This window comes from Portunus trituberculatus, chromosome 41, assembly GCF_017591435.1.
Source record: "Portunus trituberculatus isolate SZX2019 chromosome 41, ASM1759143v1, whole genome shotgun sequence".
NCBI lineage: Eukaryota > Metazoa > Arthropoda > Malacostraca > Decapoda > Portunidae > Portunus > Portunus trituberculatus.
The window spans coordinates 1,818,382-1,844,767 of NC_059295.1; the positions used below are offsets into that span (position 1 = coordinate 1,818,382).

The 26,386-nt window shown below is 37.7% G+C and overlaps 1 protein-coding gene across 3 annotated transcripts; it reads left to right on the plus strand.

Annotated features, from left to right (window-relative positions):
- The first annotated feature begins 6 nt into the window (after positions 1–6).
- LOC123517170 (peroxisome biogenesis factor 2-like) lies at positions 7–25,470 on the plus strand. Of its 3 annotated transcripts, none has more exons than XM_045277157.1 (2): positions 7–385; positions 24,001–25,470. In XM_045277157.1, the coding sequence occupies exon 2, from the start codon at positions 24,085–24,087 to the stop codon at positions 24,955–24,957; it is 873 nt and encodes a 290-aa protein (XP_045133092.1). In that variant the 5' UTR covers positions 7–385; positions 24,001–24,084; the 3' UTR covers positions 24,958–25,470. The 3 variants fall into 3 exon arrangements, with proteins under 3 accessions (XP_045133092.1, XP_045133091.1, XP_045133093.1); XM_045277156.1 differs by having other exon boundaries at positions 8–534; XM_045277158.1 differs by lacking the exon at positions 7–385 and adding an exon at positions 23,175–23,313.
- Positions 25,471–26,386: the final 916 nt, after the last annotated feature.

Genomic DNA, 26,386 nt, shown 5'->3' on the forward strand with positions numbered 1-26,386 from the left:
CTACCTAACAACACACGGGTCGGTGCGCCAGCGTTTAAGAAATCAAAACTTAGGTTTCGGGTGCTACCACACCACAGTGGTGTGCTGACCTACGAAACGAATTTTTAGATGTTTAAGAAAGCGGCCGTTGGTTCCCAGACGTTGTTGTTGTTAAACTTTGGACTTGATTCCGGACTGTTCCAGCCCAGCGTATACAGACTCCCTCTTGTCCCTCCACCTCTTACGGTCTCGTCACCCGTCTTCTTCCATAGCCCATGCCATCCAGCGCGCCCTCTTCCACCTCACGTCAAAAAGCTGGGAGGTGATCCTGCAATGGGTGCCTTTCCACTCGAAAATCAGACGGTACGAGGTCGCCGAAGCCGCGTCCAAGATGGCCCTCTCGGAGGTAAACATTACGTTCTTCCCTCTACCACTTTCAACAGCCAAGCGCCTCATCTCCCGCGCTTGCCGCTCCTCGTGGGACCAATCGCTCTGCTCTGCTCTCCGCATCACCTCTCTGGGCCTGTACCGTGTTGATTCCTCCCCCAGTCCTGGGTAAGGAAGACCTCCCGTGCCCCTGTGACTAACGTACTTTCGCCTCGAACAAAACACTTCACCTCCACAGATTGCGTTCGGTCTCCGACCTTTACTGCTCTTGTGCAGGACCACCGAGGGAACCATTGAACATTTCCTGCTGTACTACCAGCGCTTCCACTCCCACCGAGTCCTCCTCCGAGTGACCACCTTTGACCTGCCCAACCTGCTGGCGGCAGCGGGTGTCCACCCCTTACGGCAAGCGGCTGTCATCCGCCTCACGCGCCCTTATGACACCCTCACAGGTAGACTCCACGGCTCATTCGACCATCTTGTTTGTCGTGGCCCAAAACAACAACAACTGAGGAAAATTACTCGTTGAAGTCTGTGTCTGGCGCGGTGTTGATTTTTTTTTTTTTTTTTTTTCTGGTAGATTTTGAGGCACTGGCCCCGAGACCGTGTGTTCGGTTGGCAGCCCTGCCTCACCTCTGCTCTCGCTCAGCCCCGCTGAGACACAGATTCATCAATAAACATTTATATTTACTGCTTCATCCCAGGATGTAAATGAAATTCGTGTAACTTGTGTCGTTACTGAGTAAAGTGAATAAATATAAATGTTTGTTAATGAATCTGAGTCTCAGTGGGGTTGTTATATAATTTTGTTTTAGGGCAGGGGTTCCTTGACACGTCATGTATTTGAAGGGTTACGGGAGGATAAAAAGGTTGAGAAATGCTGCCTTATTCATTACCATACTCTCTCTCTCTCTCTCTCTCTCCTTATTCATTTTCATATTTTCTCTCTCCTTATTCGTTATCATATTCTCTCTCTCCTTATTCGTTTTCATATTCTCACTCTCCTTATTTGTTTTCATACTCTCTCTCTCTCTCTCTCTCTCTCTCTCTCTCTCTCTCTCTCTCTCTCTCTCTCTCATTTTTCATATTCTCACTCTCCTTATTTGTTTTCATATTCTCTCTCTCTCTCTCTCTCTCTCTCTCTCTCTCTCTCTCTCTCTCTCTCTCTCTCTCTCTCTCCTTATTCATTTTCATATTCTCTCTCTCCTTATTCATTTTCATTTATCTCTCTCTCTCTCCTTATTCATTTTCATATTTTCTCTCTCTCTCGCAGACCAATAGCGTGGCTTCATATATGGGAAAATCTTTCTAATACGTCTGTGTCACTTACAGTAAGGGAATTCACATATTTTGTAGAGGACTATGTTGGCTTGTAGTAAACACAACAGTTTTGGTGGGGCCGCGTCTATGGTGGCTATAAATGGGACGAAAAGGTTTCTATACCGCACAGAATCTAAGTCCCACGGACCTCCATCACACTCGGAAATGAACAGTACACTGACTTGCACCTTGTTTATAGCTGGGGTTTGTGGGTAACTGGTGAATAGGATTCTTATTGTGTCTATAGTTCTTTTGTCCAATGACGTGCCACCATCTCTTAACACCACGAGCTGCGCCAATGGGTATTTGCTATATGTAATCGTAAGCGGGGCACAGCTGGGCAGACAGGTGGACAGAGACATCTGTGTGTGCAGTTCAACTATGGCCACCAGTGACATTAGTTGTAAAGGTTGCGAATTTGATTACTGGGAAATTATCGCTCCTGCGATGCAAGTCAGTGTACAATCATGAAGAGGACCAGCCAGGACCTTCATCCTTTCGTTAAAGTATTGTGAGGAGGGGTATTGGTAGAGGTGGGCATATTGTGTGAAGCTATAAGAGAACCGGTGTGGAGGGGAGGGAAGCTGCCCCAAAGCAAGGATATGTTATGTAAGGTGTATGTTAGGGTTAGGTTAGTGTTTAAGGGGTGTCCGAGGGGGCGCAGTTAGGTTAGGTTAGCGTTGTAGGGGGTTCCGGGGGAGCCCCTCCCCCAGTTAGGTTAGTGTTGTAGGGCGGGTCTAGGGGGGGCCAGCCCCCCCCGGTTATGTAAGGTTACGTTAGGTTAGGTTTAAGTAAGGGTTAGGTTGGTGTTGTAGAGGGGGTCCAGGGGGGGACAGCCCCCCTGGTTAGGTTAGGTTACGTTAGGTTAGATTTATGTTAGGGTTAGGTTAATGTTGTAGGGGGTTTATGTAAAACTTCTCTATATTTAGGGATATTTTCGAACATTTGGGGAAATTTCCATAGATTTTTCAAAATCCATATATCACTCAAATATGCCTGCCCCCCTAAAACCCCCAATTCCCCACAGGACCCCAAGCTTGCTGGGACTGAGGAGGGATAACTTTAGTGAAAATTATTCTTGAATTTTTTTATTTTTCCAAAATTTTCCTTGAAAACGGCGGTTTTTGTCTAGATTTTTCCGACCCCCATATTTCGCCTATTTCGGCTTCCCCCCCATACCCCCGACTCCCTACAGGCCCCCAAGCTTGTTGGAGGGGTTAGGGGGGGTGTGGATAGAGAATAGGGGGACGGATGTATTATAAAGAATTACCCATATATGTGACGTCAAATCAGCTGGGTGGAGGAGCTGCGAAGTGGGAGCCGGGAATCGAGGCGAGCGCGCGGCACGGCTTCTCGGGGCCAGTGCCTCAAAATCTACCAGAAAAAAAAAAAAAAAAATCAACACCGCGCCAGACACAGACTTCAACGAGTAATTTTCCTCAGTTGTTGTTGTTTTGGGCCACGACAAACAAGATGGTCGAATGAGCCGTGGAGTCTACCTGTGAGGGTGTCATAAGGGCGCGTGAGGCGGATGACAGCCGCTTGCCGTAAGGGGTGGACACCCGCTGCCGCCAGCAGGTTGGGCGGGTCAAAGGTGGTCACTCGGAGGAGGACTCGGTGGGAGTGGAAGCGCTGGTAGTACACAATCCTTTCAACTTGAATACCATTGCAAATTGAGCTGGTTTATTAGAGTTATTTGATTGGTATTGAGAGAGATCTTCAAATCCATCAATTTTATCTGTAACACTATTGTAATGTAGTCCAGATTTGAGGGATACTGCATCAAATACAATACCACATCATTTATCTTGTGGTTTCATAGATGTTGTTTTCCTTTTCAACAATTTGAATACTGAATCGTTCCAACCTACATTGAAACTGATTTTATGTAACCAGTAACGTATCATTCTAGGTGTGGGAAGAGCAAAGATTTCTGAGAGAAATCTATAGCAATGAGGGCTTTTAAAATATAATGCAAGGGCTAATAATTTCTTTGCTTCAGAGGATACTTTCGTCCCTTTTTTGCCACACCTGATAATTTCATCTGGTTGGTGAAAAAGTCCAGAGCTTGACCTTTTAATAATTTGGCAGCATAATTCCACATGTATAAGGAAACATTTATTTTTCTACCTTCTTGATATTTTTTAAAAATTTCTAATGATGCCATTTGTTTTGTCATTCGTCTGACTTTTGATCTGTATTTATTTAACAATTTTGTTTGTTTACCAACACATTTTCTTTTATTTCTAACTTTCGATGGTGGTAGGACTGTTGCTGTTTTGCATGGAATTAGAAACAACCAATGAGTGACACTTAAAACATATGTACTATATGAATAGTAATTCCACCATCTGGATGATTGTGAATTCAATTAACCAAATCTAACAAATTAACACACACATTCATACTTATTCACAATAAATGTGGTGGAAACAACAAAACTCATCAGTATCAAATACTACTTGTATGAATGATTACATTACTGTGTGTCTATTCAATAGTGAGAAAAATAAGGTTAATGTTATTATTTGTCAATTGACATCTTGAATAATCTATAGCTGCAGATTATGATATCCCTAAATTATTATATTTTATTATCTTATGTAAGCTTTTGATAATGTTAGGTGAATATTAAAAACAAATTTGACTTTTTAGTTGACACATATGGTGGCTTTAGAATATTTCTTATTTTTAATTCTAGAAAACACATTGCATCATTCTTTCAAAATTAATTATAAAATCTTAAATGGGTCATTCATAAGTAAGGTCAATAAGTTTCCTAGCAATGGTCTTCAGTAAATATGATGTATCCATTGGCTCAAAACTTCCAAATAATTCAATATGGGCTCAAGTAGCTACTATATTGTGCCAAAAACCATACTTCCATCATTACCTACATGATCAGTTTGGCTGCATCTTGCACCTATCAACTAGACTTTCGACAATATGTAAATTACAGTAACTAAATGAATGACAGTAAACAAAAAAAATTGTTCTTACCTTCACTATGCTCTTCAGAAACATTGTGTGATGATGATTGTGGTAGAACTCTATCAGTCACAACTGGTTCCACCACACCCTGAAGCTCAGCAGCAACAGGTAGTTCACAAGATTTACCAGTGTTGGCAGCCTCAGTGTCCACTGGAAGGAGTGCATCTGGTTCTGTTAACATAAAGTCAATTAGTTGTCACATCACACTGAGACACAAAGAAACTCCAGTAAATGTTGATAAATGTAGAAGCAATTGTTTCACAAGGTAGGTAGCTATATGGAAAACAAAAGGGCAGACAATATATTTATTAAAATTTAAATATCGAGCAGTTATTGTGGTCATGTACACTATCTATGGAGATATAGCATTGAAGTAAAAGGACGTAATTATAGGTACCTATTTACGCATATAAGTAAAAAATAAAGGCCACCTGTAAAGTGATATCAATATAGTGAAGTGGCAAGAATGTTCTTGTATGGTACCTATATTGCATGTGATCATATGTGAACGTAAGGCTAAAAATTATAAGGAAGTTATAAATTAATATCACTGCATAAAAACTTGAACAATGTTTCACAAGCACAGTAGCTAGTAGTCGGTATTAAGATCCTTTAAAGAAACTTCCTTTCTTTCCTCACACCTAAGCATGATAACGTAACACACCTTGTGGCTGGGTGTTTTGGTCCTGTGGCACTTCCCAACCAATGTCAACTTGTGTGTTGCTGTTGTTGGTGCTCATGTCCTCAGTTACCAATACTACAAGAAAACCATACTTATCAAAAAGAGTCTTGATTTATCATTATACATAAACTGTGTGTAATTCACTGTATGATCTGCTGCAGTCTCTGACGAAACAGCCAGACGTTACCCTACGGAACGAGCTCAGAGCTCATTGTTTCCGATCTTCGGATAGGCCTGAGACCAGGCACACACCACACACCGGGACAACAAGGTCACAACTTCTCGATTTACATCCCGTACCTACTCACTGCTAGGTGAACAGGGGCTACACGTGAAAGGAGACACACCCAAATATCTCCACCCGGCCGGGGAATCGAACCCCGGTCATCTGGCTTGTGAAGCCAGCGCTCTAACCACTGAGCTACCGGGCCGTGTGTGTGTGTGTATTTACCTAGTTGTACCTAGTTGTAGTTTTACAGGGCCTGGGCTTTATGCTTGTGTGGCCCCGTCTCCATATCTACACTTATCCAATCTTATTTTAAAAGTGTGCACACTCATTGCCGACACTACTTCTTCATCTAAACTGTTCCACGTCTCAATACATCTCTGCAGGAAACTATGTTTTTTTAATATCTCTTAGACATCTTCCTTTTCTCAGCTTTTTACTATGCGATCTTGTGCTTCGGATGTCATATTCTTCTCTCAGGATCAGTTTCTCATTATCCACTTGGTCCATTCCGTTGATCAATTTATAAACTTGTATCAGGTCTCCTCTCTCCCTTCTTTGTTCCAGGGTTGGTAGATCCATAGCCTTTAGTCTCTCCTCATATGTCATCCCTTCAAATTCTGGAACCATTCTTGTAGCCATTTTTTGTAGTCTCTCCAACTTTCTTATGTTTTTTTTTATGAGGGGTCCACACTACTCCTGCATATTCCAATCTGGGTCTTATTATAGTACTTATCAATTTCTTCATCATTTCTTTGTCCATGTAGTGAAATGCTACTCCAATATTCCTTAGCAAATTATATGTTTCTCTAAAAATTCTATCAATATGGCTTACTGGTTGATTGTTTTCTTCCATCGTCACTCCCAAGTCCTTTTCCTTTTTTACTTTCTCCAGTTCTACTCCATCTCCCATCTTATAGATTCCCACAGGTCGTCTTTCACTCTTTCCCATTTCCATGACATGGCTTTTGTTCACATTGAATTCCATTTCCCACTTCTTACTCCATTCCCAGATCTTATTTAGGCCTTCTTGCCGTATTTCACAATCCTCCTTTTGCTTTATAACTCTGCACAGTTTCGTATCGTCCGCAAACAAATTTATGTAGCTGTTCACTCCTTCTGGCATGTCGTTAATATAAATGAGAAAAATTATTGGTGCCAATACTGACCCCTGTGGCACTCCGCTTTCTACTGCACTCCACTTTGACTTCATATCTTTAACTACCGTCCTTATTTCTCTCCCCCTCAAATAATTTTCTATCCATCTCAATGTGCTTCCTTTTAAGCCACCCTTCTCCTCTAACTTCCACAGTAATCTTGCATGTGGCACTTTGTCAAACTCCTTTTTTAAATCAACCCATCCCTCTCTCTCTTGTACTCTATCAACTATTCTAGAATAGGAACTCAATAAATTGGTTACACAAGACCGTCCTTTTCTAAAACCAAATTGGCTATTTGATATTAATTTGTTGTCTTCAAGGAACTCGATCCATTGTTTCTTTATTATTCTTTCACACATCTTGCATATTACACTAGTTAGTGATACCGGTCTGTAATTTAAAGGTTCTTCCTTCCTTCCGCTCTTATATCCATTCTACTGGCACTGTTCCATTTTCTATTGAGCATTTTATGATGTTGTATATAGGACTTGCTAGTTCTTCCCTACATTCTTTCAGTATTCTGCCTGAGACTTCATCCGGTCCCATTGCCTTCTCTTCATCCAGTTCCTTCATTAACTCTTTTATTTCAAGCTTGGTTACTTTAATCTCTTTCATATAGATTGTCTCTCTATTACTCTGTGTCCTCTCAAATTTGGATTCCTTAGTAAAGACCTCCTGGAATTTTTATTTAATAGTTCTGCCATACTTTTGGGTCTTCCACCATCCCGTTCTCTCCTTTTAACCTTTCTATTGTTTCTTTTTGCCTAATTTTTCCATTTATGAATCTATAGAACAATTTTGGTTGCTCCTTACATTTTTCGACAATGTCTTTTTGAAGTTCTTTTCCTCTTCCTTCCTCACCTTAACATATTCATTTCTTGCTGCTTTGAAGTTTTCCTTATTTGCTGGATTCCTATTTCTCCTCCACCTTTTCCATGCTCCATCTCTTTTCTCCTTTGCCCTAGCACACCTTGCATTAAACCAATCTTTCTTTCCTTCTTCTTTAGGTCTATATTTTGGGACATATTCCTGACTCCTGTTTTGTATATTTCCAAAATAAGTTATATTTGTCTTGCATTGTCTCTGAGTTTTCCATCTCCTCCCAGTCTACGTTTTAAAATAGTTCTTGAGATTCTCAATATCAGCCTTTCTGTAATTTAATCGGTCTCCTTTGTATGAATCGTCTCTATCTTCCTTTCCTCTTCTATATCTATTTCTAATATTGCATGGTCACTCTTTCCCAATGGGCACTTATATCTTATATCATCATTCATTTGTATACCCTTGTAAAACTAGGTCCAATCTCGCTCGCTCGTCATTTCCTCTGAATCTTGTGCATTCCTTTACTCTCTGGTCCATCATATTGTCTATCATTAGGTTTAAGAATCTTTCTCCCAGGCTTCTTCCCCCATACCACTTTCATAATTTTCCCAGTCCACTTCTTTACAGTTGAAATCTCCTACTAATATCACTTTTCTCCTTTCTTTAACGATTCTCATTAGACTCCTTATTGTGTCATCTATCATGTCTTTATATTCTTGATTGGTCCATGAATTTGTTTTTGGTGGCACATATGTTACAATGATTGTTATCTCTTTTTTATTAATATGCATCTTAATATACAATACTTCTGCTTTTCCTTCCCCACATTCCATTTCATTTATCACTATCTTTTTCCTTAACATAATCATGACTCCTCCTCCTCCTTTACCCACTCTATCTCTTCTCCATACATTATACCTATTGTCCAAGTCTATTTTGATTGCCTTATTTAGTTTTGTTTCAGCCAGGCATACAATATTTGGATTTTCTTTCCTTATGAAATCTCTTAATTCTAATTTACTTGATAAAACCCCGTCTATGTTTGTATACATCATTTTTAGTCTTTTGCCTTTATAATTTTTAGTTAATCTTGTTCCACTTTTTTCTCTTCCTTCTCGTTTATATACCATTTCCTTATCCTGTCTCCTAGAATTCTCCAAAAAAATGCATTCTTCTCTTCTGACCTTTCATTATTCTTTTCCCTTACTGCTGCTTCCAGTTCATTGTATCTCTTCCTTTCTTCCTCATTTCTATTTTTCTTTATATATATATATATATCCTTGCAGCCTTCTGTTTCTCTAAGTTTTGTTGTTCTATATAATATTTCTTCTGTTGCTGCTTGTGATTTTAGTAGTATTTTAATTGGTCTCGTTTTTCCTTCTTGATATGGTCCCATTCTGTTTATTTCTTCTACTTCCTCTTCCAAGTTCTGCCTATCTTCGTCGTTTAGATTCTTCACTAGGTCTTTGACTGATTTCATTTTTTTCTTTTTCTCTTTTTGGTCTATATTTTATATTTTTTTCTTTTATTCCAAATACGACTACACTCTTCTTTTTTTCTGCAATTTCTCTAACTAAATTTTTTTTTTGTCTTGAGGACTATCATTTTGCTTGTCATATTTTCTTCTTTTTCTTTAAGTTGTTCTTGAGTCACCTCCTGAAAATCAGCCTTATCTTTCTTATCTTGGACTCTCCATGCTTGTACTTCTTTTTTAATGACGTTCTGTACTCTTTCCTCTTCCTTGTTTACTAGATCTTTCAGCTTCTCTTTTTCTTTCTCGGCTTTACCGAGTCCTTCTTCCATCTGCTTTTTGTAGTTAACTACTTCCTTTTTTAGTTCTTCGTTTTCCGCTCTTAGCCTAGCTTCGTTTTCTTCCACTTTTTTTTATCCTTTCTCTCAGTTTTATAAACTCTTTATCCTATTCTTCATTCTCTTTAATTTCCATCTTCTCCTTTATCAGTTTATCTAGTTTATATTCAATATTTGACACTCATTTTAGTAGTGAAGTAGTCATCGTATCGAAACCTTCGAATCCAGGCTCACCCACATCAGCATAGTCATCATCAGCTTTCCTACCTTCTCCAATCTCACATCTGCATTTTGATGGTATCTCTTTTTCGCTCATCATTCCTTAATAATTGATTGCATGAAGAAAAATGAGACCACATTACCTGCCCAGGCCACTGTAAAAACTGTACAACCGGTATGTAGTGAAGATCAGCTGCTTGTCGGAATGGCGCCAGTGCGTCCTTTAGGGGTGGGCAAGAATCGCTGTTTTGAATATCGCCGATTCCGATTCCAAAGTCTGTTGGAATCGCTAGTATTGATTCCGGAATCGATACCAGGGCCAGGGAGCCAGCCGATTCTGGTATTGCTTCATACCCTTCGCGATTCCGGAATCTTTCCCACCGCTGTCTCCAGCGCGCGACCTGGGGCGCCAACTGATTCTGGTATCCCTTCATGCCCTTCACGTCCACGACACTGGTATCGCCCCCTTGCAATCACGATTTACCTTGGTATTGTGGCAGTGTGTGAAGCGATTCCGGAATATTATTTTTCTACACACACACACACACACACACGAGAGACATGGTTGAGGGCAGATGCACTGGCACAGTTCCGACGATCAGCTGATCTTCACTACATACCTGTTGTATAGTATTTACAGTGGCCTGGGCAGGTAGTGTGGACTCATTTTTTTTTCTTTCTTCATGAAATCAATTATTAAGGAATAATGAGTGAAAAAGAGATTCCATCCAAATGCAGACATGAGAATAGAGAAGGGGCTGATGATAACTATGTTGGTGAGGGAGAACGCGTATTCGAAGGCTTCGATACGACGACTATGTCGCTACTTAAGAGAGTGTTCAATATTGAATGTAAACTAGATAAACTGATAAAGGAGAAGATGGAAATGAAAGAGAATGAAGAACAGGAAAAGGAGTTTATAATACTGAGAGAAAGGATAAGAAAAGTGGAAGAAAACGAAGCTAGGCTAAGAGCTGAAAACGAAGAACTAAAAAACGAAGTAGCTAACTACAAAAAGCAGATGGAAGAAGGACTCGGTAAAGCCGAGAAAGAAAAGGAGAAGCTGAAAGATCTAGTAAACAAGGAAGAGGAAAGAGTACAGAACGTGATTAAAAAAGAAGTACAAGCATGGAGAGCCCAAGATAAGAAAGATAAGGCCAATTTTCAGGAGGTGATTCAAGAACAACTTAAAGAAAAAGAAGAAAATATGACAAACAAAATGATAGGAGTCCTCAAGACAAAAGAAAATCTAGTTAGAGAAATTGCAGAAAAAAAGAAGTGTGTAGTCGTATTTGGAATAAAAGAAAAAAATATAAAATATAGACCAAAAGAGAAAAGAAGAAATGAAATCAGTCAAAGACCTACTGAAGAATCTAAACGACGAAGATAGGCAGAACTTGGAAGAGGAAGTAGAAGAAATAAACAGAATGGGACCATATCAAGAAGGAAAAACGAGACCAATTAAAATACTACTAAAATCACAAGCAGCAACAGAAGAAATATTATACAGAACAACAAAACTTAGAGAAACAGAAGGCTGCAAGGATATCTATATAAATTTTATTTTTATCAAGTAAATTAGAATTAAGAGATTACATAAAGAAAGAAAATCTAGATATTGTATGCCTGGCTGAAACAAAACTAAATGAGGAAATCAAAATAGTCTTGGATAATAGGTATAATGTATGGAGAAGAGACAGAGTGGGTAAAGGAGGAGGAGGAGTCATGATAATATTAAGGAAGGAGATAGTGATAAACCAAGTGGAATGTGGGGAAGGAAAAGCAGAAGTATTGTATGTTAAGATGCATATTAATAAAAAAGAGTTAACAATCATTGTAACATATGTGCCACCAAAAACAAATTCATGGACCAATCAAGAATATAGAGACATGATAGATGACACAATAAGGAGTCTAACGAGAATCGTTAAAGAAGGGAAAAAAGTTATATTAGTAGGAGATTTCAACTGTAAAGAAGTGGACTGGGAAAAATATGAAAGTGGTATGGGGGAAGAAGCCTGGGGAGAAAGATTCTTGAACCTAATGATAGACAATATGATGGACCAGAGAGTAAAGGAATGCACAAGATTCAGAGAAAACGACGAGTAGGCGAGATTGGACCTAATTTTTACAAGGGCTGTACAAATGAATGATGATATAAGATATAAGTGCCCATTGGGAAAGAGTGATCATGTAATATTAGAAATAGATATAGAAGAGGGAAAGGAAGATAGAGACGATTCATACAAAGGAGACCGTTTAAACTACAGAAAGGCTGATATTGATAATCTCAGGAACTATTTTACAAATGTAAACTGGTAGGAGATGGAAAATTCCGAGACGATGCATGAGAAGTATAACTTATTTTTGGAAATATATAAAACAGGAGTCAGGGAATATGTCCCAAAATATAGACCTAAAGAAGAAGGAAAGAAAGATTGTTTTAATGCATGGTGTGCTAGGGCAAAGGAGAAAAGAGATGTAGCATGGAAAAGATGGAGGAGAAATAGAAATCCAACAAATAAGGAAAACTTCAAGGCAGCGAGAAATGAATATGTTAAGGTGAGGAAGGAAGAGGAAAAGAACTTTGAAAAGGACATTGTCGAAAAATGTAAGGAGCAACCAAAATTGTTCTATAGATTCATAAATGGAAAAATAAGACAAAGAGAAAAAATAGAAAGGTTAAAAGGAGAGAACGGGATGGTGGAAGACCCAAAAACTATGGCAGAACTATTAAATAATAAATTCCAGGAGGTCTTTACTAAAGAATCCAAATTTGAGAGGCCACAGAGTAATAGAGAGACAGTCTATATGATAGAGATTAAAGTAACCAAGCTTGAAATAAAAGAATTAATGAAGGAACTGGATGAAGATAAGGTAATGGGACCAGATGAAGTCTCAGGCAGAATACTAAAAGAATGTAGGGAAGAACTAGCAAGTCCTATATACAACATCATAAAATGCTCTATAGAAAATGGAACAGAACCAGTAGAATAGAAAAGAGCTGAGGTGGTTCCCATATATAAGAGTGGAAGGAAGGAAGAACCTTTAAATTACAGACCAGTATCACTAACTAGTGTAATATGCAAGATGTGTGAAAGAATAATAAAGAAACAATGGATCAAGTTCCTTGAAGACAACAGATGAATATCAAACAGCCAATTAGGTTTTAGGAAAAGACGGTCTTGTGTAACGTGTAACTAATTTACTGAGTTTGTATTCTAGAATAGTTGATAGAGTACAAGAGAGAGAGAGATGGGTTGACTGTATTTATTTGGATTTACAAAAGGCGTTTGACAAAGTGCCACATGCAAGATTACTATGGAAGTTAGAGGAGAAGGGTGGCTTGAAAGGAAGCACATTGAGATGGATAGAAAATTGTTTGAGGAGGAGAGAAATAATGACGGTAGTTAAAGATATGAAGTCCAAGTGGAGAGCAGTAGAAAGCGGAGTGCCACAAGGGTCAGTATTGGCACCAATACTTTTCCTCATTTATATTAACGACATGCCAGGAGTGAACAGCTACATAAATCTGTTTGCAGATGATACGAAACTGTGCAGAGTTATAAAGCAAAAAGAGGATTGTGAAATACTGCAAGAATACCTAAATACGATATGGGAATGGAGCAAAAAGTGGGAAATGGAAATCAATGTGAACAAAAGCCATATCATGGAAATGAGAAAGAGTGAAAGACGACCTGTGGGAATCTATAAGATGGGAGATGGAGTAGAACTGCAGAAAGTAAAAAAGAAAAAGGACTTAGGAGTGACGATGGAAGAAAACAATCAACCAGTAAGCCATATTGATAGAATTTTTAGAGAAACATAATTTGCTAAGAAATATTGGAGTAGCATTTCACCACATGGACAAAGAAATGATGAAGAAATTGATAAGTACTTTAATAAGACCCAGATTGGAATATGCAGGAGTAGTATGGACCCCTCATAAAAAGAAACACATAAGGAAATTAGAGAGAGTCCAAAAAATGGCTACAAGAATGGTTCCATAATTTGAAGGGATGACATATGAGGAGCAACTAAAGGCTATGGATCTACCAACCCTGGAACAAAGAAGGGAGAGAGGAGACCTGATACAAGTTTTTAAATTGATCAACGGAATGGACCAAGTGGATAATGAGAAACTGATCCTGAGAGAAGAATATGACATTCGAAGCACAAGATCGCATAGTAAAAAGCTGAGAAAAGGAAGATGTCTGAGAGATGTTAAAAAATATACTTTCCTGCAAAGATGTATTGAGACGTGGAACAGTTTAAATGAAGAAGTAGTGTCTGCAACGAGTGTACATACTTTTAAAATAAGAATGGATAAGTGTAGATATGGAGACGGGGCCACATGAGCATAAAGCCCAGGCCCTGTAAAACTACAACTAGGTAAATACAACTAGGTAAATACATGGAAGAGGAACAGATAAACAATTAATTGGTTGAGGTATTTGATATTTATTATGAAAATACTTTATATATAAAATAAAATATTACAAAATATATTTCAGTGTATAATCACAGCCAATACTTTATCACAGTTCCGTATCATAAAATGAAAGGGAGATTCTTATAAAAAATGCCAAACAATTATATAATTACAAAAATGGCAAAAATACATAATGCATCCTAAGTTTATAGCAAAATTGTAATATTCATAACTAAATATTCCTTTATTTCACTATATCCTTTCAAAGAAAAAATATATTCATTTTCATATATATATATATATATATATATATATATATATATATATATATATATATATATATATATATATATATATATATATATATATATATATATATATATATATATATATATATATATATATTAAAATGCATATAATATACCCTAGCCAATACTTTATCACAGTTCTGTATCACAAATTAAGCTAGTGGAATCGACAGGCCAAGGTATCGATACCATTCAGTGGAATCGATACCATGGTGTCTGCGGCAGAATTGACGGAATCGATTCCGGAATCGTATCATGCCCACCCCTAGCGTCCTTCCTCTACTGTGCCTCGTGTGTGTGTGTGTGTGTGTATTTACCTAGTTGTATTTTACCTAGTTGTAGTTTTACAGGGCCTGGGCTTTATGCTCGTGTGGCCCTGTCTCCATATCTACACTTATACAATCTTTAAAAGTATGCACACTAGTTGCAGACACTACTTCTTCATTTAAACTGTTCCACGTCTCTATACATCTTTGCGAGAAACTATATTTTTTAACATCTCTCAGACATCTTCCTTTTCTCAGCTTTTTACTGTGCGATCTTGTGCTTCGAATGTCATATTCTTCTCTCAGGATCAGTTTCTCATTATCCACTTGGTCCATTCCGTTGATCAATTTATAAACTTGTATCAGGTCTCCTCTCTCCCTTCTTTGTTCCAGGGTTGGTAGATCCATAGCCTTTAGTCTCTCCTCATATGTCATCCCTTCAAATTCTGGAACCATTCTTGTAGCCATTTTTTGTAGTCTCTCCAACTTTCTTATGTTTCTTTTTATGAGGGGTCCACACTACTCCTGCATATTCCAATCTGGGTCTTATTATAGTACTTATCAATTTCTTCATCATTTCTTTGTCCATGTAGTGAAATGCTACTCCAATATTCCTTAGCAAATTATATGTTTCTCTAAAAATTATATCAATATTGCCTACCGGTTGATTGTTTTCTTCCATCGTCACTCCTAAGTCCTTTTCCTTTTTTACTTTCTCCAGTTATACTCATGCGTGTGTGTGTGTGTGTGTATATATATATATATATATATATATATATATATATATATATATATATATATATATATATATATATATATATATATATATTTTTTTTTTTTTTTTTTTTTTTTTTTTTTTTTTTGTGTGTGTGTGTGTGTGTATTTACCTAGTTGTATTTACCTAGTTGTAGTTTTACAGGGCCTGGGCTTTATGCTCGTGTGGCCCCGTCTCCATATCTACACTTATCCAATCTTACTTTAAAAGTGTGCACACTCATTGCAGACACTACTTCTTCATCTAAACTGTTCCACGTCTCAATACATCTCATGGAAACTATATTTTTTAATATCTCTCAGACATCTTTCCTTTCTCAGCTTTTTACTATGTGATCTTGTGCTTCAGATGTCATATTCTTCTCTCAAGATCAGTTTCTCATTATCCACTTGGTCCATTCCGTTGATCAATTTATAGACTTGTATCAGGTCTCCTCTCTCCCTTCTTTGTTCCAAGGTTGGTAGATCCATAGCCTTTAGTCTCTCCTCATATGTCATCCCTTCAAGTTCTGGGACCATTCTTGTAGCCATTTTTGTAGCCTCCAATTTTCTTATGTGTTTCTTTTTATGAGGGGTCCACACTACTCCTGCATATTCCAATCTATGTCTTATTATAGTATTTATCAATTTCTTCATCATTTCTTTGTCTATGTAGTGAAATGCTACTCCAATATTCCTCAGCAAATTATATGTTTCTCTAAAAATTCTATCAATATGGCTTACTGGTTGATTGTTTTCATCCATTGTCACTCCTAAGTCCTTTTCCTTTTTTACTTTCTCCAGTTCTACACCATCTCCCATCTTATAGATTCCCATAGGTCGTCTTTCACTCTTTCCCATTTCCATGACATGGCTTTTGTTCACATTGAATTCCATTTCCCACTTCTTACTCCATTCCCAGATCTTATTTAGGTCTTCTTGCAGTATTTCACAATCCTCCTTTTGCTTTAGAACTCTGCACAGTTTCATATCATCCGCAAATAAATTTATGTAGCTGTTCACTTTTTCTATCCATCTCAATGTGCTTCCTTTTAAGCCACCCTTCTCCTCTAACTTCCACAGTAATCTTGCGTGTGGCACTTTGTCAAACGCCTTTTTTAAATCCAAGTAGATGCAGTCAACCCATCCCACTCTCTCTTGTACTCTATCAACTATTCTAGAATAGAAACTCAATAAATTAGTTACACAAGACCGTCCTTTTCTAAAACCAAATTGGCTATTTGATATTAATTTGTTGTCTTCAAGGAACTCAATCCATTTTTCCTTTATTATTCTTTCACACATCTTGCATATTACACTAGTTAGTGATACCGGTCTGTAATTTAAAGGTTCTTCTTTCCTTCCACTCTTATATATGGGAACCACCTCAGCTCTTTTCCATTCTACTGGTACTGTTCCATTTTCTATTGAGCATTTTATGATGTTGTATATAGGACTTGTTAGTTCTTCCCTACATTCTTTCAGTATTCTGCCTGAGACTTCATCCGGTCCCATTGCCTTCTCTTCATCCAGTTCCTTCATTAACTCTTTTATTTCAAGCTTGGTTACTTTAATCTCTTTCATATAGATTTTCTCTCTATTACCCTGTGGCCTCTCAAATTTGGATTCTTTAGTAAAGACCTCTTGGAATTTTTATTTAATAGTTCTGCCATACTTTTGGGTCTTCCACCATCCCGTTCTCTCCTTTTAACCTTTCTATTGTTTCTTTTGCCTAATTTTTCCATTTATGAATCTATAGAACAATTTTGGTTGCTCCTTACATTTTTCGACAATATCTTTTTCAAGTTCTTTTCCTCTTCCTTCCTCACCTTAACATATTCATTTCTCGCTGCCTTGAAGTTTTCTTTGTTTGTTGGATTCCTATTTCTCCTCCACCTTTTCCATGCTCCATCTCTTTTTCCTTTGCCCTAGCACACCTTGCATTAAACCAATCTTTCTTTCCTTCTTCTTTTGGTCTATATTTTGGGACATATTCCCTGACTCCTGTTTTGTATATTTCCAAAAATAAGTTATATTTGTCTTGCATTGTCTCTGAGTTTTCCATCTCCTCCCAGTCTACGTTTTTAAAATAGTTCTTGAGATTCTCAATATCAGCCTTTCTGTAATTTAATCGGTCTCCTTTGTATGAATCGTCTCTATCTTCCTTTCCTTTTTCTATATCTATTTCTAATATTGCATGGTCACTCTTTCTCAATGGGCACTTATATCTTATATCATCATTCATTTGTATACCCCTTGTAAAAACTAGGTCCAATCTCGCCGGCTCGTCATTTTCTCTGAATCTTGTGCATTCCTTTACTCTCTGGTCCATCATATTGTCTATCATTAGGTTTAAGAATCTTTCTCCCCAGGCTTCTTCCCCCATACCACTTTCATAATTTTCCCAGTCCACTTCTTTACAGTTGAAATCTCCTACTAATATCACTTTTTTCCTTTCTTTAACGATTCTCATTAGACTCTTTATTGTGTCACCTATCGTGTCTTTATATTCTTGATTGGTCCATGAATTTGTTTTTGGTGGCACATATGTTGAAATGATTGTTATATCTTTTTTACTAATATGCATCTTAATATACAATACTTATGCTTTTCCTTCCCCACATTCCACTTGATTGATCACTATCTCCTTCCTTAACATTATCATGACTCCTCCTCCTCCTTTACCCACTCTGTCTCTTCTCCATACATTATATCTATTATCCAAGACTATTTTGATTTCCTCATTTAGTTTTGTTTCAGCCAGGCATACAATATCTGGATTTTCTTTCCTTATGTAATCTCTTAATTCCAATTTACTTGATAAAACCCTGTCTATGTTTGTATACATCATTTTTAGTCTTTTGCCTTTATCATTTTTAGTTAAACTTGTTCCACTTTTTCTCTTCCTTCTCGTTTATATACCATTTCCTTATCCTGTCTCCTAGAATTCTCCAAAAAAATGCCTTCTTCTCCTCTTCTGACATTTCATTATTCTTTTCCCTTACTGCTGCAGCCAGTTCATTGTATCTCTTCCTTTCTTCCTCATTTCTATTTTTCTTTATATAGATATCCTTGCAGCCTTCTGTTTCTCTAAGTTTTGTTGTTCTATATAATATTTCTTCTGTTGCTGCTTGTGATTTTAGTAATATTTTGATTGGTGTCGTTTTTCCTTCTTGATATGGTCCCATTCTGTGTATTTCTTCTACTTCCTCTTCCAAGTTCTGCCTATCTTCGTCATTAAGATTCTTCAGTAGGTCTTTGACTGATTTCATTTCTTCTTTTTCTCTTTTTGGTCTATATTTTATATTTTTTTCTTTTATTCCAAATACGACTACACACTTCTTTTTTCTGCAATTTCTCTAACTAGATTTTCTTTTGTCTTGAGGACTCCTATCATTTTGTTTGTCATATTTTCTTCTTTTTCTTTAAGTTGTTCTTGAATCACCTCCTGAAAATCGGCCTTATCTTTCTTATCTTGGACTCTCCATGCTTGTACTTCTTTTTTAATCACGTTCTGTACTCTTTCCTCTTCCTTGTTTACTAGATCTTTCAGCTTCTCCTTTTCTTTCTCGGCTTTACCGAGTCCTTCTTCCATCTGCTTCCTGTAGTTAGCTACTTCCTTTTTTAGTTCTTCGTTTTCCGCTCTTAGCCTAGCTTCATTTTCTTCCAATTTTCTTATCCTTTCTCTCAGTCTTATAAACTCCATTTCCTGTGTGTGTGTGTGTGTGTGTGTGTGTGTGTGTGTGTGTGTGTGTGTATTTACCTAATTGTATTTACCTAATTGTAACAAACGGGAAAGGAGCTATGTTCGTACTGTCCCGTCTCCATATCTACTAATGTCCAGCTTTTTCTTAAAATCATGAATATTCCTTGCGTTGACCACTTCCACGTCTAAACTATTCCATGCTTCCACCCTTCTATGAGGGAAGCTATATTTTTAACATCTCTCCTATAAGTGGCCATTTTAGTTTTTCCCATGCCCTCTCGACACTTTCATTCCACATACACAGATCTTCCCTATCCATTTTTCCATGCCAATCATCACTCTGTATATTGCTATCAGGTCTCCCTTTTTCTTCTGTTTTCCAGGGTCGGAAGTTGCATTCTGTTCAGTCTGTCTTCATAGGTCAAATCTCTTAAGTCAGGCACCATTTTTGTTGCAGCCCTCTGTACTTTCTCTAGTTTCCTTATGTGTTTCTTTAAGTTCGGAGCCCACTGTATTGTTGCATATTCAAGCCTTGGTCTTATCATTGCAGTAATTATTTTCTTCATCATTTCTTCATCTAAATATACGAACGCCACTCTTATGTTCCTCAATAAGTTCAATACTTCACCAATTATTTTGTTTATATGTCTCTTTGGCGATAGGTCATTGGTAATTGTCACCTCAACGTCTTTTTCTTCATGATTGGTTTTTATGTCTTCATTTCCTATCTTGTACATACTCCTGATTCTTCTTTCACTCTTGCCAAACTCTATTTTCTTGCATTTTGTCGTGTTGAACTCCATTTGCCATGTACAGCTCCATTTCCATATTCTGTCCAAGTCTTCCTGGAGTAGTTCGCAATCTTTGTCACATCTCACTTTTCTTAACAATTTTGCATCGTCTGCAAATAGGCTCACATAACTGGACACCCCATCCACCATGTCATTTATGTAGACCGCAAACATTACTGGTGCCAACACTGATCACTGTGGGATTCCACTCTCCACCAAGTCCCATTCTGATGGTCTGTCCTTAATTATTGTTCTCATCTCTCTTCCTACCAAAAAGTCTTCCATCCATTTTAGTAAACTGCCAAGCACTCCTCCTACCATTTCAAGTTTCCAGATCAGTCTCCGGTGTGGTACCTTATCAAAGGCCTTTTTTAAATCCAGATATATTCCATCAGCCCAACCATCTCTTTCCTGTATTACATCTATCACCCTCGAATAGTAACATATCAGGTTTGTCGTGCATGAACGCCCTTTTCTAAAACCAAATTGACACTCACAAAGTATGTCATTTTTCTCCAAGAAGTCTGTCCATCTATTCTTCACCACCCTCTCACACATCTTAGCTACCACACTTGTAAGTGACACTGGTCTATAGTTCAATGGGTCTCTCTTGTTACCTGATTTATAGATTGGGACAATGTTAGCTCTTTTCCAGTCTTGGGGCACTACACCTTCCCTTAATGAGGCATCAATTACTTCACAAACTTTTTCTGCCAGTTGCTCCTGCATTCTCTTAAAATCCATCCTGATACCCCATCAGGTCCCACAGCTTTTCTCACTTCTAAACTCCCCATCATATTCTTGATCTCCTCCACAGTTACTTGAAACTCCTTCATAATCCCTTTCTGTTCCATTACCAGTGGTTTGTCAAAAGCAGTCTCCTTTGTGAATACCTTCCGAAAGCATCCATTCATAGCCTCTGCCATTTCCTGGGATCTTCACTGCATACTCCATTTACTTCTAAACTTTCAATACTTTCTCTATTTTTGATGTTGTTGTTCACATGTCTGTAAAAAGCCTTGGTTGGTCTTTACATTTATCAATTATATCCTTTTCTTGTTTCTTTCTTTCTTCTCTTCTAATCAACACATATTCATTTCTTGCTCTTTTGTAACTTTCCCACTGCTTAATCCGTCTTTTCCTTCTCCACCTCTTCCATGCATCCTCTTTTCTTGTTCTAGCCTTTTCACATCTATCGTTAAACCAGTCCTGCTTTCCAACTTCTCTATGTTGTCTTATTGGTACAAATTTTTCTCACCTTCTTTGTATATTTTTATAAATTCCTTCCACTTTTCATTTGCTCCTTAGCACTCTTGAATTTCATCCAATTTGTCTCTTGAAAGAATTTCTTTAGGTTTCCAAAATCTGTCTTGGCATAATTCCATCTTCCCACTTTATATTCTTCATTTCTTCTAGATTTCTCTTCATCTATCACCTTGAACTCCAAAACTGCATGATCACTCTTTGCTAAAGGGCACTCCACCCTCATCTCCTCAATGACCATTGGCTCTGTACTAAAGACCAAGTCCAGTCTTGACGATGCTCCCTCCTCCAAACCTAGTATCTTCTTTGACCCACTGAGTTAACACATTTTCCATTGCCAGTGTCAATAGTGTATTTCCCCATGTTGTCTCTGATCCTTCCATTGACCAGTCCTCCCAACACACCTCTTTACAATTAAAATCTCCCATCATTATAGTTCGTTCACAGCCACCCAACATTTCTTCCAGACATGTTCCTGTATCACTTATCATTTCTTCATATTCCTGTACTGACCATGCATTTGTCTTAGGTGGTACGTACACCACTATGTAGTGCCTCTTTTTCCTTCATTAGTTTCTGCTCTGATCTTTAGCACTTCTGCCTTTCCCATACCTTCTTTCACTTGATCCACCTTTATATCTTTTTAACCAGCAACATCACTCCTCCTCCCATCTTACCTACTCTATTTCTTTTCCAAACATTATATTTCCTTCTCCAACCATCATCAGGTCTTCTCCCTCTCTCAGTTTTGTTTCAGTAAGACCCACAATATCTGGGTTCTTGTCCCTCAAGTAATCGTTGAGTTCTAAAATCCCGATATCACTCCATTTATGTTGGAATACATTACATTCGCTCATACGTAAGTTTCTTTAGTCCTTTCTTGCTGTACTTTTCTGGGTTATGAACCACTTCCTCAGTCTCATATCCAAGATTCTCCAGAAAACTCTTTCTTCTCCTCTTCTGTCCTCTCTTCATTTTTTTCAAAGCCTCCTTTCTCAACTCATTTAACATTTCTCTTTCCTTTTCACCGAGATCTCTTCTCAACCAAATCTTCCTTGTTGTTTCCTGCTGGGCTAGCCTCCATGACTTCTCCACAAATTCATCTACATCCTTTTGTGACTTAAATTTGATTCTTACTGGCCTCATACCTTCTCCTGTGAACTTTCCAATTCTATGGAAGTCCTCTATTTCTTGTACTAGGTCTTTTCCCTCCTCCTGCACCACATTAATGATATTATTTATCACCTTTTTTATGTTTTTCTCTCTCTCCATTTTACTCGGTGTCTTATCCTCCTCCACACCAAATATCACCACACATGTGTTGTGTGTGTGTGTGTGTGTGTGTTTGACATGAGTCACACTTTCCATTTAAACAAGACCACATGTAATGAATTCAAGATAATTAATAACATTAATAATGAAACAAAAGTAAAGTATGTATAAATACTTATTCAATAAAATTAAGTTCCTTAGTTAAGCATCTCTAATCCTGTATTTTTGTTAACATCTTCTGGACTCGAGAAACTTAAGGCAGGTAAATATATAATATTCATCAAAAATATAGGCAGAGTGTGTATGTTCTACACCTAAGCTTACCTTTGTGTTTGCTATTTCCTTTGAGAATGGTATTAGTTACCTATGCACTCAATATCGTACAGGTGAAAGCACTAGATACAAAGAAATTTATATATTTTTTTCTCATGAGTCACATAAAAGTTTTCTTTATCTCATCACATAAAACTGCTGATTACTAGCAATTGGAACACCCATTATAACTGTCAAAAAATAAACAATAACTTGATAGAAATTTTTACTTTTTTTGGGGGGGCGTGGTGGGAGGGTTGAAAGAAGCCCCATGTACATAACTTATAAGACAATACTGTGAACTTACCTCTAAACGTGACACTTTTCCTCCTCGGAGTCGTTCCTTCCCATTCTCGTCACATGGACAATGAAATACTGTCACACACCCCACACAACAATAACAGGGATTTCAGTTTATTTTATAACACTTTGCAGAATGGTACATTACCGCTGTTCCTCCTTTGGAAAACGATGGAATGATAGGTGTGGATGTGTGCCTTTGTTTGAGTGGCACAGCACACACGTCGGCCCTCGTGAAATCTTCATTTCTTGTAATTGTTGCAGTATGTTGCTGTAAAGTACTTGAAAGGGATGGGCAGCAGGGAGAACTGATATGTAAGTGATCAGTAATAGAAATATTTACTGAAAATTTAAAACATTATATTACATTTACGATATAAAACATATTTTTACATTTATCATACTCATATAATATCACATATGTCATGTAGGAAGGGAAAATTAAATATTTCAGGGATCTCAAGTCAAAAGTAAGCGATGATGAGTCCCTCTAATAGGGTAAGAAAACACTATTATACTTGCCATTAACCACAATTTAACGTAATGACGCATTATTTTCAAGTTTTCTTCTCATAGTTATTTATACTCGTTGCGCAGGTCCAACCAGCCCTGGACTGCAATTCACCATGGACATGCAGTTATGGTTCTCTACTTATTACAAGTTTTATAAATCGTAGACCAACAAAATGAGTTACAATGGTATCTAGCATGCAGGAGTGGATGAACATAGGCCCTTTTTTTTATTTTTTTATTGTTTATCATGTCATATATGTATTCATCTGCATGGCCACACAGGAACTGTGGATTCGTAAAATAAACAAACAAAAAGGCTGCCTTTACAGTCCCCAGAATTAGTTAGTATCTGACCAGTTCGTTATTGAGTGAAATCCGTTACCGCGAGGTTCATTATTGTGAGACACCACTGTATAATTATACTATAGCAATTAAGAAAGATATTTTGAAAATTAATTTCTTGGCATTTTTCTTTTCTCCTCTTTCTAGGTACATGTGAGAATGAAAACCTGAGCCATCTCCCCAATTCATCTCTGTGTTTATCATACAAGACATCAGCTGAATATCCATGCCATGGCTGCCTTGAATAGTGATGTGTACATTCCTCGAATATCTCAGCTGGATGCAATGTTTCTTGACAGTGAAGTATATTCTTTAATAAAGTTTCAGCTTTTGAGATGTGTAAGGTATTTTGGACATGGTTTTGTGACAAGAATGGAACCAGAAATTGATGTAGCACTCAAATACATAATTTTGAAATATACTGTTCAAAAGACAAAGAGATCAGTTGGCCAGCAGCTGCTGCAAGTAAATTATCAAGAGGGAGTCTCTTATAGAAAATTAGGAAATTATATTACTGTGATAGTAATGGTAAAATGGCTAAAGGAAAGAAGTAGCATTGTAACTTCGATTGTTTCACATAGTGTTAGAGAAAGAATGAGGGAGTGCATTGGTGTTTTAGAAATAGCTTTTCAGTTTATACATGTCATGAATCTTTTGGTGTTCCTTCACAAAGGACTGTACCCTACTGTGGCAGAAAGACTCTTTAGGCTCAGGCATGTTCCCTCTGACCCTAATACCTCTCGGAGAATATCGTATGCTTATTTCACAAGGGAATTGCTTTGGCATGGATTTGCTGAATTACTGGGATTTATTTTACCATTAATTAACATACAGTATTTCCACAATGCTATCAAAAAGTTTTTACCAAGTCTTAATGAAAATCAAAATGACACCACTCAAGAAACTGATGTAAATTTTATCCATAGTACAACTTGTGTTATCTGCAACAAGGCACCTGTGCTTCCTCATGGATTTGGATGCCAGCACATAGCATGCTACTTCTGCATCTACTCCAGTTATGCTTCAGGTCCTACATTCACATGTCCACTGTGTAACCATCAAATAGAAAGCAAAGTTCAAATTACACCTGCAAATATGTCATAACCAGTTCACATGCTGTACCTCTACATCAGGAGCAGAGCTTCATTGCCATCTCGTATACAGGACTCTAATTGTCTTGTTTGGCACATGAAGCTTCATTCTCCACTGCTTGTTCCTGCACTCTCTCATTACATGATGAAGTTGAGGGGGAATGGACTAAGATGGAATCATATGTGCCTTCACTGGTGTGTATGGTACAGTGTGTGTTTTATGCCCTTATGTCCCTTGATTCATGACAGTGAATGACTCCCCAATTGTAGAGATCAACCAACATTTACATATGGCATCCACATGAATGATGTGTACCAATCATAAACCAGTAATTCTGTGTCATGTGGATAAGGAAAAAAAATGTGGCAATAGACACCAATATTCTTGTTGACCCTGGTGATCTAGAAGAAACGTACATGTATTTACCAGATGTGCTGAGATCAAGGTTTTATTTAGTTGAGAAGGAATGTTCAGATGATGTCCACATAGTATTGTGCATAACTAATACAAAACATATACAGCACAGCACGTCTTTTATTTTCAACATATTTTAATATATCTTATGTGTAAGGGCAGTACTTTGTGAACTCTATTATTAAGAAAAGCTCTTCAATGATTATTTATGTTGTATATTTATTTTTTTATTATACAAGGGGTGATCAGAAAGTAATCACAGTGAGACTTATAGCTGAGAGAGCATGAGACCTGGGAAGAAGGGGAGTGAGGGGCATCAAGTATTGCTTATTGTGAATTATTTGAACTTATAGCTGCTTGACTGGGTCTCATTTAGCTGTTGGATTGTGTCAACATTGGTTTCACCCACTGACTGAAAACACAGATTTCTTAGAAGAAGGTTTCACTTTTACTAGATCAAAACTTAGAAGAAAAAAAAAAGAAAAAAAAACATTGGAAATCAGGGGAAAATTATTGCAAGTCATTCCCAAGTGTACACCATCACCGGAAGGAAATTGTTTCCCGCTGGATTCGAGGTTTTGCAGTTGGAAAAACTCAGCTGGAAGATGATCATCTCTCAGGATTTCCACATACATTCATGATCAAAGTAACAACAGTCCATGCTCAGATTATCTTTGATTCTTATCCTTGGAGCTTGGTGTCAGTTATAGGAGTGAATGTGACATCATGCAAAACCTGACCACTCTGAATGTGCCAAGGCTGTCTACCAGACAATGAGAAGCCTTGGAGAAACTTGAGAGGGGCCTGCTGTATAACTCAGGCCTATGCCACCTGCTCCCCCATAACGCACCTCACCCAGTCTGTGTTACAAGACGTCAGAACAAAATAATGTCCCTAAGGGCATCACACACACACAGACCAATACCACCTCAGTGCAATCCCCACCATGGTCTGAGTGGTAAATCATTAGAATAGTGTTCTAATCTTAAGGCTTCCCCAATCCCCTTATGTAAATTTTCAGTGTCTT